Below are 13,923 nucleotides of genomic sequence, written 5' to 3'. Positions count from 1 at the left end.
GTTGGAAAAAGCTTTCTTTATTTGTTTATTTATTGCTTTTATCTTAAATGGTGCATGTAGGAAATACATGGAAAGGCTTCATGCTGCTTAGAAGCAAACAGCTGGAAATTGCTTTGATCACATAAATTCGAATATACATAAGTAAGAATAGATATTTGCTGAGTTGTTCTACCCCTTCCTCCTTATGGAATGACCTTTTTGCCAGTATTTATCTATAACAAGCTGAAGTTTTGTTCTACAGACAAGACAGGGATTTGTGTTTAACCTTCTGAAACTGGTCCAATTTGTAATTTTGCTTGAGATTCTTTTTCCAATGTTGCAAAACTCTTTCACACCAGAACCTCACCTTTTTATGGCTATTAATGATTAATTTTTTTTTTGTTTGTATATTTAATATGAATCCTTCCAGAGTTCAAGAAGCATTTGGGCAGTGCTCTCGGGCACGAGGTGTGATTCTTGGGGCTGCCCTGTGCAGGGTTAAGAGTTGGATTTAGGTGATTCTTGTGGACCCTTTCCATCTCAGGATGTTCTGTGATTCTATGATTCTCTGTTTTCTGTGTGTTTCTGTACAGCACTCAGCACTTTCTGTCCTTAAACCTGAATCTGGTGTAAATGTCAATTCATTAGTTTTATCTGACCTGATGTGGCCACATGATACATATCTACATAGAGGAATAACCTCAGATTGGAAGGGCATTGCAGCAGGAATGGCAGTTCCCTGTGGCTTCTAGTTCTGGCACATTATGTTTTTAAGATGTTTTTTGTGTTCTCTATCCTGGAAGTTTTTATTCTTTCAAGAAGACCAGGTCTCCTGGTTACAGTAGGATTTGGGATGCTTGGATGGGCATCAGAAACCTGTGGATGGCGATCCCAGTCTGGAAGCTGTAGCACAAAGCCAGTGGCATTGCCTCTGCACTTGGTACAAACAGCAAATCCCCTTTTTCTCTGCAATTCATTATTTCAGTTCCACCTCTGCCTACATGTTTTTTAAGAACCCTTCTGGTTACTTTCATTGCACTTTAGTGATCACAGTTGGAAATTTGACTCATGGCATTCCCCACCACTAGACAGATTTCCCTCTTGAAATCTTGATGTATTTTGTGTACAGCATGTGTTAGCAGAGGGACTAACAGAATGGTTATCTCATCTCCAGTTGTTGATGAGACAGTCATCCAGTCTCTCTTTGCAGTCCACAATTAGAATTAAATACTTGGAGAGTAGAATTCCTCTGATCTGTCTGATATCACTGCTTCAGCAAGAGGTGACTCATGCTGGAAATGCCAATTCCTCTCCAATGAATATAAAGGCAGCCCACATCATTAACTGGGGTCTAAGTACTGCTCAGATGAATCCAAATTATGAGCCCTGGCTGTGCATCAATACTCTGGTGGGCTTGATGCTGAGTAAACCCTAGACAGGTTATTCCACCCTTAATGTGTTCTTGGTCTTAAATAGTAAATGTACAAACATAGCCAGAAGGGAGCACTAACCACAGTAGTCAGCACTGAGAATAAACCCACTTACATTCTGTCAGTTTTTTGTGGAAGAATTTGGATAACAATGAAATCACATTGCATCAGAAAAAATAATTTCTTTTTGGTCTTATCCTTTTGGTGCTGAAAGCTAATGCCATGGGAGAGTGCAAATTGGCAACCAAACTTACAATCTATAACAATAAGTTTGGAATGAGAGAGAAGATATTGGTAGTTAGGAGAGATCATGCACCACTCAAAAAGGAAGGGTGATGTGGTTAAAGCCAGAGAGAAAGATGTTGCATCCAATCAAGGTGCAAGCTGATGAGAGGTTGCATAAGAATGTGATCCATGTGGATAAATGGAAAGGTTGTGCTGGTGAGATATCATGCTGGAAAAATATCTGTAAGAGAGCAGAGAAAGGAATGGAGATAACACACAAACCACTCAACTGAATGCCTGGAAAACAAACTTCCTTCACATTGCTTGAGCTACTACACACTGGACAAGGATAATTTTCAAGGAAAACATGAATTTATAGTGCAACTTGAAATAAACAAAAGCACAACTCATCAAAATCGTAAATCTTTTCTAGAGCAAGGAAATGACACTGGGATGACAATGATTCTTCTCTAAAAATGCTCCTCTGATTACTTTTTTCTTCTCAATTTTTCTCCTTCTAGTTTTGCTCGTCCAGGAAAAGGTTCATGGCTTGGTAAAGGCAACCTGGAGGCGGGACCAGACCAGTCCGGTATGTCATTAGAAAATCTAGTGTTTGGAGCTGGCTACTGCAAACCCACTTCTTCAGAGGTAAGGAGGATGAGGAATGATGTCTTACTTCATTTCTGTCACACAGTGCCCTCATTGTGTGGAGAGCATGTCATGGTTTTATACTTCCTGTAGAGGGATTTTTTGGAAGAGCAACCATTCAAACATTTCTGCATGAGCCACCTGGCACGTGGCTACACAATTCCTGGATGTCCAGCCCGCACATACATGGATCGTTTCATGGTTCAAGGTGTAGGAATATACATACCTCTCATGGACAGTGACACTTTTAAGACAGGATTCACCTGACCAGGTGTCTGCTGTAAGGTGAAATTAATTATTCACGAAAAGGTCCTGGTTTTCAGTTCTTGTGTATGACAGTCAGAGGATATGAGTCATTATTAAGGATGTTGTGAAAATGCCAGGTTTTTTGTCCAGAGTAGTGTGTGTGTTGGTGACAGGGTGTTGTACACAATGCAGGTCCCACAGTTATTGTGTGTCTTTGATCTTGGTGCTTACCACAGGTAAAAAGGTAAGGAGAACATTTTGTGCAATTTTTAAAAGAAAGTTGGTTGTTTTAAAATGATGAATTGATTTCTTGTTGATATTTTACTAATTTCTTTTTTATGTTTTTTAAGTGAAGGTTTGGTGGGGGTTTTTTTTGTTTGTTTTTTTTTTTTTTTTTTTTTTTTGTTAGGTTTTTTTTGTCAAAAATGTTTCCTGAGCTCTAGAAACTCACCCCAGAATATTGTAACCATTAACCTGTTAAGAAACTTTGATTCAAGGCTTCTGATTAACATGCTGCCCTCAGCTTCCCTCAACCTTTTCTGTCAAAGCTTTTCTGTATAAATATTAAAAATATGCAAGCCTAGAGCACTTGCTGCAGAGGAACTACCAGGGAATTAATAAGGGCTGAGAGAATGTTTGGCCCGAGGCTGCTATCCCTAACACTGGGGCAGTGTATGCTTTTGGCAAACAAACTGACCTCAACCTCTGCCTCTCTGGTACACAGTCACATCACAGACATTTAAATAGCTGTTTGTACTTTAGGCCAATCTCATCATATTAGAAAGAGTCTTCTTTGGAGAGTGGTGCCTATTTTCATTATCCTCTGGACAAGTCTCTGTTGAAATAAGAGAAATGGAAAGCTCTCCACTCCCATTTTTGCTTTTAGTCTCCATGGAAAAATCTTGGTCTGTTGTAATTAGAAAACAAAACAAAACAAAACAAAACAAAACAAAAAACAGAAAACAAAACAAAACAAAACAAAACAAAACAAAAAAACCCTTATTTCCTTCCCAGTTTTCTTCCTTAGCTGAAAACTCTATCTTCTACCTATCTCTCTAGAGCAATTTTTTTTTTTTTTAATGTCAGAATAATTGTGAGTTGACCTTAACTGGAAGCCAGGTGCTCACCAAGCCATTCTATCATTCCCCTCCTCAACATGACAGGGTGCAATAGAGAAAAATTGTGGGTAGAGTCAGTTTAATTAAGCAAAATCAAGGCCATGTGCAGAAGCAAAGGAAAACAAATGATTCATTCTCTCCTTCCCACCAGCAGCTGATGTCCAGTCACTTCCTGGGAAGTGGGGCTTCAGGGCGTGCAGTGGTTTCTCTGGAACACAAACTTTATAACAGATTCTCCCCCTTCTTCTTTTCCTCAGTTTTTATTGCTCAGCCTATTTATTACACATCCTATGGTATGGAATGTCCCCTTGGCCAGTTTGGGTCAGCTGGCCTGGCTGTGTCCCCTCCCAGGATCTTGCCCACTCCCACCCAGCTGATGGGGGAATGTTGGGACAGTGCTAGAGCTGGTGCTTGATGCCTTGTGAAGGCTGATCTAGAATAGAGACCAAACAGTGTAAAAGAATAAAGTAGGGATTTATTAAAAGGCCTCCATGGATACACCTTGGGCAGCACAAGAGCCCAGCCAGGGCTATACCCAAGGTGAACCAAAATGGTCACAAAATTACGATGGTTGCGAAAGTCACGATGTCTCTCACTTCTATAAGTTCTGGTCCGTTAGCATGTTGGAGTTAACTGTCCAGTTATAGCTGTAGCTTATGAAGGCCCATCTTGTTTTTCTCTCTTCAGTCCACTGTTGTTTATGCTCTTGGGCCTGAAATTTGGATCATTTGTCCTTGGTCTCCAGCTAGAAAAGAAATTGTTTTGTCTACCTGCTCTGTGAAGAGAGCTAACTATCCCGTAATATGAAGCTCAGGACTACACCCTGAAGCAGTACAGAATCTGAAAAATATAAAAGCTAAAACCTGAGGCATCCTGCTCAGCAATAGCCAAAACACTGCAGTGCCACCAACACCTCCGCAGCCACCAATGCCCAGCACAGCACTGGGAGGGCTGCCATGTGGACAGTTAACTCCATCCCAGTCAGAGCCAATACAATTATTATTATCCTAGCAGATGAACTATGAAATACCAAAAGGAAATTGCTCTAGCAAGACCTGGCTTTAGCACACTGCTACCCTGCAGTCATCAGAATGCCACATACCAACCACCATAAATATAGTGCTGCACAGTCCACATGGGCAGATGTGCATTTGCTTATCTTCAGAAACCTCCATAAGTCATGACATCTGTTCTTGAGCTGAGTGTTTTAATTTAATAGACCTTTTTGCCTATGCATGATGTATGATAATGAGCAAAAGCTATTTTCTCTTGGCTTAACATAAAAAAAAATAAAATTCAGAGCTAGAAAAGAAACTGTTGTGGGGCTAGACCCAACTCCAAGCAAAGGCCATGTGACTGACTGCTGGTTTATATGGAAGTTTATATCAGGCTGTTAGGGACTGAAGGAAGAAAAGTAATATTAGTTTTTTCTGTGCTGTAGTACTTAGCACTGGGTCAACTTTTCTTCCCTTTAAAAACTTCTAGATACTATTCCAGGTTGTTTGAATGTATTTGTTAAACTTCAAATGCTTTGGAGAATTTTGCATCACTGTAAGTGGGCATGAGAATGGATTCTACCCTTTTAATGAAATAAAAAAACCCCAAAACCTGCAGACCTTTCTGATTACTTTATGTATATTTTTGTTTGAAAAACTCCCTACTGCATGTCTGAATTAGTAACTGTTGAATACCAGAACTCAAAATATACCACACATATTTCTGTTTGTAAACTATTCTGATTTGATGCAACTGGCTAAATCTAGGGTGAAACATAAATAGATCTGTTTTTTTAGGGCTGACAAAGGTTCATTGAGAGGCAGGACATGGGGAAATCACTTTTATAGGGATGTTGGTTACTTTCTTTTTATGTCATAAGCTGCCATGGAACATTTAGTTCATGGTTGGTCTATGGACTATGGATAGTTGGTCTATCCTGTTTTTAATTTGTTTAGTTCTGTTTTCATCTCCTACATGTCATTTGCATTTCTGTGTTTTCCTTGATCTAAGAAGTCTCCAGGCTTAAGCTCTTAAAATGCATCTCCTGGGCAAGTGCCTTCTGTTTGGTATCTTTTCTAGGGAACCAAATGTGATTATGCAGTTTACTGTAAGATTGAAAACAGCCAAGACTTTCCTTATTTTAGCCTTAGTTATTGTGAGTAAACCAAAAAGATCTTATTTTTCCCCTGACAGCTACAGATAGATTATTCTTCCAGAATACTTTACCAGAATACTCCAGAATTCCAATGCAGGAACTCTAAATCATTCCTACTGTACCCTTTTCCCCAAGTCTAGGCATAAAACCCCAGGAAAGGTGTAGTTTATGGTGTCTGAAGCTTTATTAATTTCAAAATTTATTCATTTTTATAGGTTTGGTATAAATTCTACAAGTTCAAGAAGCAGATTGGATAACAAAAGTAAATTCCGTTCTCATTAGTGTCATCATACGCAGTAGATGGATTAGTGGCATGGTGTTTTGAGTTTATGTTGCAAGGTTTTTGGTACCAGAGGGGAATGGGACCAGGAGAGCCTTCTGTAAGAGGAAAGAAGAACCTTCTCCCACATTAACCAAAGACAATTCACCACTCATGGTTCAGAAAATATTTGATCACAGTGGACTAGTGGCTGGTTTTACAGTAGTCTTAAACTCGCAGGAAAGTCAGAAATGTGCTGAAATATGATATTAAAACTGCCAAGTTATGTTTACCAGATATTTCTTTAATACAAAGGTAGAAGACTCTTACCTTGGTATATCATTTATACGTCATACTTTCCATTTACCCTCTTTTTTCCTGAGAGGATTTGGCTGCATCAGAGAGTTAATGCTCGTTTTAGGCCCACAGGTTGACTGTGGAACTGCTCATCTACTTTATGTCACTGATTTGCTTTTTCCTCACTGAAAAGGCAACTGACTGCCTTAATTTTTAAAGATAGTCTGCATCAATCACCTCTTCTTCCCACTTCCTGACCTAAACTTCTGCATTTGGGCTGCTGAGGTGCTACTGCTTAATGACAGATTCTGAAGGCTTCTTGTTCTGCACTTCTGACTTCTCACTGTGGAGATTAATTAATGCCAGCAGCTTTGGATTGTACTCGTGCATTTTCCCTGGATCTCACTAAATGACTTCTGGACATCCCTGATGCTTTCCTCATCTCCTGGCTTAGCAGAGTAGTTGTAATAATTAATTCTATTTAAACCTAGGTGATTTTTTTAGTCTTTCTGTCTTTTCCCATTCCCCTACCTTTTCCCCTTTCCTCCTTTTCTCCCTCTCTAATATTTTCTCTATATCTATACTGCACTCTTCCCTTCAATCACAATTAAGGCAACAAAGATATTTGCAAGAAGATATTTTTGGTTGTCAGATAAATACAAAGAAAGACAATTTTGTGGTCAACAAACTAGAAGAGAATAATCTACAGAATAATAAAATCTATGACATAATAAGAAGCACTAGAACTTTTTCAAGTTATTTTCAGCCCATAACCTATGCTCACAGAGAATATATATCACTGTGTTCAAAATAGGATCATATCTACTGTAGTCTTGGGAGATGCCAGTGGGGTGAAACAGCTTCATGAGCTATGTGTGATTGGTGTCCCTTTGGGGAACCTGAATTCCCCTTTGTGTCTGCTAAATTGCTTCTCTGTGTGAGGAAGTTCAAGGGGTTGTTTTGGATGTCACAAGGTCTGTGTCTCAACCCCACACTGACTCACTCTTTCAGGTGATCTCAACTGTCCTAATAGCTGGATACTGAAAAATTACAGCAGCTTTATTTATCTACAGTAAAATAAACTATTCCTTCCAGATCTGCAAATTGAATGGTCACTTACACTTCAGGATTTCTGTGCCTTACCCAGTAGCATAAACCTCTTCTGTATTCACTGTTGTCAGGCTGGTTTAATGTCTTTGTAATATTGTGCATCACATGCCTGCTGTGTTATAATCAAGTTGAATCAATGGCATACTGGGGATTATTAATAAACTGTACTCACAGTAATCTTATTTTCATTTGGCTAGCAGTTGCACTGCAGATAAATTGACTTCTAAGTAATCAGATTGATTAATCATATGATTTCTCATTAATAAGGTACTGGTGTTTGATGAGAAGTGTTCTTCTTTCATCTAGCATTGATGTAGCAATCCCAAAAGACATGAGGTTTATGCCTGGCATGATACAAGAACCAGGAGTGTCATTCAAATAAAATTTGTTGAGGATAAATATTCTTTGCCACAGACAGTTTGCTAATATTTTCATCTTTTCAGCAGCATATGCAAAACCTGAGCTGTTCTAGCCTAGCATCAAAACATTATTCAAACCCACATTTTTATGTCTCATAGCAGTCATCTGTGGTTTAGTCTTCTTTTTTTCTCTATAGTTATGGCTCTTTGGCCAAATAAATAACTTTTTCAGATCTTGAAATAGGAAGACCCTGAGATTATCTCAGTTCATTAGAGCATGGGGCTAATTACCCTAAAGTTGTGAGTTTGATCCCTCTCCAGGCCATTCAGTTAAAAGTTCAGCTTGGATCCTTGTAGGTCCCTTCCAACTCAGAATATTCTTTGATTCTGTAGTGATTGTGCATCAGAGAGGAGCCCAAATAGGATCTATTGTGGGAATTTTAATATATATTATAATCCTGTGGTTCTAAGACAGTAGATACATATTTTTTAAAATCAATTTTTAAAAAAAATCCCAGTATTTAAAATAGCTTTTACTTATAATTGCTCAATGTAGTTTACATCAGAATTTCATGTAGTATTGTCAATTTTACATGGAAATGCCTTTACTTTTCATCTCAGACTTCTCTTCTGGGGTGTGAGTGTTTAATGGCAAACACTTCTTTCATGTGTTAGAATGCATTTGTAATGGGTGGTTTTAAAAGATTCCTTGGGTGTCTTGCTGATGCAAATGGTGATTAGCTGTGACTGGGACTCCAGCAGATGTCCAACTCATAATTATTCTGAAATACTAAGACAGCTGATATACTGCTTTTTATAAGGTAAAATGACATGTATCTTTAATCAGTATGTTCAAGGCACCATTTGTGATAATTACTAATGAAATCTTTAATCTTTGGTTGCCTGAAGATAAATGGCTGATCTCTAGAAAGAACTAAATTATTTCCAAGCTGTAGCAGAAAATATGTAACTAATAATGTGACAATAACTGGTTTCTTTAATCACTGGCATATTTATTTTCTGTGGTTCTTACTTTCTGATCCGACATATGCAGTGTATAGCAAAGCAATGATCTGCATTTTTATGGAGTTCAAAACTGAGATTAATTTGGGTTTAGGCCTGAAACATGGTGTTAAAATAGCCTTGCAATCTTTTTGCTATGGGTGTTAAAGGAAAATGTCATGAAATCACTGGAGATTCTTGTGAGGATGATGGTGATTTGTTCTGGAGAATATCTTTGGGAATTGCTCATATTGGACTGATAATTTGTTCCTTTTGTTAAGCAATAGAATCTTCATAGGAAGTTGCTCTTTTCATATGTATTTTTTTGCTGGTTTTCTGCATTTTTAATATATTGGAAATAATCAGGCTGCTGCATTCTCTTTCCAAATCTCACCTAGATTTATATAACTGAAAGGATTTTTATCATGGCTAATTCAGAGAGTTGTAAGTAGTGTGGTAAAAGGCAGACTACTAAGCATGGAGAACATATTTCTCTTTTACATCTCCTATTACAGTTATATACTGAAGAATTTATTTGTCTTCCCTCACCATAATTTCGCACTTTGTCTGAATCCATTTGTGTTGTTCACATGGCTGACATTCTTTCACTTCAAGGTTTTCCTTTCTGTAGATTTCAGCATTGATCTTTCAGGAATTTTTTAGGAAGGGGCTTGTGCAATACCTTTTTTTTTTTTTTTTATTCCCTGAAGTAAAGTGCAGGAGCAGTGGGAACAGACTTTTTACTCCTCACTTCAGGAGCTGGCCTTGGCTGCTCTCTAACTTTTGAAGGAATGTTTTATTATTCACTTTTTCTCTCTTCTCAGTATTATTTCCAGTACTTAAAAATCATGTTCATATCCCCTAAGGAGCACTAATCCTTAGCTCCTAAGGAACAATAGTTCCCACTGACTCTGATGATGAGAGAGCTCCTGAAGGGAGGGAGACCAAATCAGCTCTCACAGCTTCTGAGCTGCTGGCCTTTCCAGAGTGAGCAGAGATGCCAACACAGCACAGTGGAAATCCATCAGCTGAAAAACAACCCTTTGCTATTGGCAAGTGTCCCAGACAGCAGCTCAGGCACTGGGGAATAAGAAAAGAGATTCCCTCTCTTTCCAACCACTTTGGCTTGTTTTGTGGAAACAAATCTTCAAGTGGCAGCAAAAGACTACACCTCTCTTTTCACAGCTATCATGTCAGTCGTAGTGACCCAAGAAACAGGTTCACAGCTGATAAGAATTATCAGTTTTGGTGCAGTGCTTGGCAGGAACACTTAGAAGGGCAGTGCCTCAACATCAGTTTGTGCAAAACCAACTGACCCCATTCAAATGGTCTAATATTTTCTCCAAGGATCAGACAAAATTTGTCAGTGTGACAATCAGATAAGAATGGGCTAAGAGAAAGAGATGGGTCAGTGTAATATGATTCTCAAAAGCTCTGCCGAGGTGAATAGCATGAGACAAAAGTTTAGCCAACCAAGCATTTTTTGGTAGCTTTATGGCAAAATAAGAATAATTTTAGAATCTTTTCAGGACATGAGTAACTTCTTCTGAAGATGACTTAATCACATAACCAGAATCTGTACTCAAGTGTTGGAATGAGTGTCAAAAAGAAAAGAAATTTGGATCAAAATTGGTTAATACTTCAAGGAAGCTCTTTGCAAAACCAGGAAAAGCATGTGAATATTCATGCAGTTACACATGAGTACTTGAGTGAGAATATGGGTCTAAAGACTTATTTAGGGTAAGCCAGACACAGTCAGAGGCAAATGAGCTTACACTACTTCTTTGACTGGCATAAACCTTTAGAAATCAAGCCTCCAGTCAGCCCAGTTTTAGCATAGTATTTACCTCTGCTGTTCCCATCTTCACAGTATGGTATTTGAATAGGGTCTGATGGATTGTTGATGTCTGTGCACTCAGTCCCTACACGATCCCAGGTTAGCTGGGTGTCTCATGAATTGTGGAGGAGCTGCATTATGGTTCGTCTGCTGCCTCTTGTTCCAAGCAGATCAGATAAGGCCAAGACAGATAAGCCTTTACTCATCCCGTTTTTTCCTTGTCTTCTTTCATAGACTCATAGAATGGTTTGGATTGGAAGAACCTTTAAACATCATCTAGTCCAAACCCCCTTCAATGAGCAGGGACATTGTCAAATAGAACAGATTGCTCAGAGCCCTCAAACCTGGCCTTTAATGTTTCCAGGGATGAGACATTAACCACATCTCTGGGCAATCTGGCCCAGCATCTCAGCACCCTCATCACAAAATATCTAGTCTAAATCTACCCTCTTTTAGTTTCAAACCATTGCCCCTTGTCCTATTTCAACGTGCCCTGCCATAAAGCCTGTCCCCATGTTTCTTATAAGTTGTCCTTAGGTATTGAAAGGCTGCTATAAGGTGTCCCTTAGATATTCCCAAATTCCTTCTGTGGTTAGGATAAAACCATAAAGTCAGATGAAGGCACCATATATCTACTCTTTGATGACCCAAGGCATCTCCCAGGTTTTTGTTAGACCTAGATGCAATTTCAATATCTCTGCTGGAATTAGTTCCTGCTGGCATTGGCAGACAGAGCTGGCTGATGAGAAGCAGGGGTGAAAGTCTGAGCAGGACAGCAGCACACCCCCAAGGCAGTGTTAAATAATGTTCATGTGGGTGGTAAAGCTCTGGTTCCGCTCTACACATTGTGGTTTTTTTGTAAACAAATAAAGTTCAACTTTCCAGAGCTGCCATTCAGTCTCTTTCTCCACTACTGAACTCATTAGAAGTATTTTATTTAACACCATAAAATTATGGCCTACAGAATAAATGGTAAGCTACCCATAGCTCATGAAATCTGATTGTCTTTGAGTGTAAATTACTTGAGGATTTCTATATGCACTATGCATAATACAGGAGGTATCTATGGGGCTATGAAAATGAACCTGTGAAGACGTAATATTTATGCAAATTTATACAGTTCCAGCTATTCAAAAGTTCCCTATTTTGTTGCAGTAAATTATAATATATCAGTGTAATTGCCTTAAAGTAACATACACAGGAAATATTCTGATTAGCCATTATTTGTGTTTCAGTGTTAGAACAGAAATTGTCGATTTCTGCAGTGATAAAAAGGACCGTATATTATTTTATCATTGGCTTTTCCATTTGATGTATGTTTGCATGCATGTGAAAGACCTATAAATGATTCATTGCCTGAGAGTGTCATAAGTGAAGACTTCAGGAATGTGGCATAATCACAGGATTAGACATTGAGCTGTTTCCTGGCAGCAAAAGGCATAGAAACCACATCCCTCACATCGAAGAAACCAGACCAGCATTACAGCACCTGGGCCAAAGAGGAGCAATTTTTGTGCAGAGCAATTTTTTGCAAGAGGGAAAGTGCCTTTATTCCTCGCTGTAAATGATTTTTTCTGAGTGCGATTTGAAACAAAATAATAAATTAATACAAATAAAATAAAATAATACTCATTAAAAAACAGGTTTTGAAACATTTCTAAAAGAAAAATCTAATGGATCTCACTGGGTCTCAGGTAATTGATAACTTCAATTACCTGAGTGATGGGACTCTGAGCCTCAGAATTTTCTTCAGCAAAATAAGTAGGGAAGTAATGAAAATTGACTTGACTTGGTTTTGCAACAGACCTTGAAGTATGTTCTCACAACAGATCTTCTGCTGATTATTTTTCGCAATACAATAATGGACAAAATTCAGGTAGCCTGAAAAATGGCACATTTAGAGCCAATGAAAGGATCCTTTTTCTCCCCGTTTCTGTAGCCCGTAAAAGAGCAGGTATAACACATTGGCAGAAGGTGCTTCTGTGAACTGTGTAGGATTTGACACAATTGTGCAAAATGACAGCACTGACACAGTCCTTGTTCTGAAAGGATGGGAACTGTGAGGGCTGTGATATAAACCAATATTTGGGTAATTTGAAGAAGACTTTTGCTGGAAGGCATTCAATTTCTGAAGCTGTCAGGGCTTAGGCTTTTATTTTGTTCTCTTTGTTTACCTCTGTCTCCTCTGTGAGTATCAAATTCTTGACTGTGATTGCTTGCAAAACACAAGACTTGTTGGATTTCTCTCCTGATCTGGTTTGACAAAGACCGTAGAAGTCAAAATCTTTTACTCACCTCTTTGGGGAAAAATAAAAGTCAATCATGAACCAAGTAGAAAATCTGGGATATGCGGGAACATTTGTAAATAATAATAAAAAATAACAGTCCTGTCAATAGAGACATGATTTCTTTCCTCTTGCATATGAATCATAGGAACCTACTTGATAACACTTGTGGCTGAAGGAAACAATAAAACAAAAACTCTGCCTTGGTAACGAAATGTCAAATTGCTTAAAAAATTAACTGATAAAGGTTAAAGTAATTTTTCACTGTCAAAAGACAGTTAAATATTTCCTCTTTAGCCATTATTTGACATTGTTGCTAATGTTTAAATTTGCTAAGATGAGGAAAAGATCAGAAATAATGTTGTGATTACTTCATTTTTTTAATCTCCATTTGTGAAGACAAAGGTAATTAACCAGCATGCAGCAACTGCTCTGATTATAGACATTTCAACAGTGAATTCTGGGCAAAGCTCTCAATAAATAGATTTAGGTGGGCATGGTTGGCACTGTATCTCTTCCCTCCTATGAGAGTCTGTATGATCAAGAACCAAAATAACCTACTAGAAACTTGTTTTCAGATAGTACCTATAATTTCAGAAGCCAAGCCAGTGGTAGCAAAATGACAGGGTTCAGTGATCTTGGCCACCTGCTGTAGTAGCCTGGGAAGCAAATGGTGCAATTCATAAATTCCTGCTAAAAGGCACTCACGTCTATACCTTTGTTATTAAAATAATTCACAATTCTTCTTAGTTTCTTGATGGCACCATGCCATGTTGTAAGACAGGAGGTGCATGTTCCCCTCAACTAATTCCAGTGAGTATTGATAAAAGCAATGGCTCAAAGAAATGTTGATGTGGAATATAGTCAAACAGACTTTTAATTTTTTTTTTTAATGTATATGGCCTCTTTGAATTTTAGGTTTCCCCAGAAAAATAAATATACCATATTTCTTATTGTATTTCTATGATGTTTGAAT

At 38.3% G+C, this 13,923-nt stretch overlaps 1 protein-coding gene across 1 annotated transcript in view; it reads left to right on the top strand.

The window, feature by feature from the left end:
- FAM135B (family with sequence similarity 135 member B) overlaps nucleotides 1-13,923 on the top strand; it is a 127,256-nt gene that overhangs the window by 75,823 nt on the left and 37,510 nt on the right. The window contains exon 6 of the mRNA XM_041420809.1: nucleotides 2,156-2,282. Coding sequence (XP_041276743.1) covers nucleotides 2,156-2,282 — 127 coding nt within the window. The remainder of the gene's footprint in view (nucleotides 1-2,155; nucleotides 2,283-13,923) is intronic.

The sequence above is a fragment of the Onychostruthus taczanowskii genome, unplaced genomic scaffold (genome assembly GCF_017590055.1).
Source record: "Onychostruthus taczanowskii isolate IOZ18803 unplaced genomic scaffold, ASM1759005v1 scaffold66, whole genome shotgun sequence".
Lineage (NCBI taxonomy): Eukaryota > Metazoa > Chordata > Aves > Passeriformes > Passeridae > Onychostruthus > Onychostruthus taczanowskii.
This window is presented reverse-complemented; position numbering and strand designations above follow the sequence as displayed.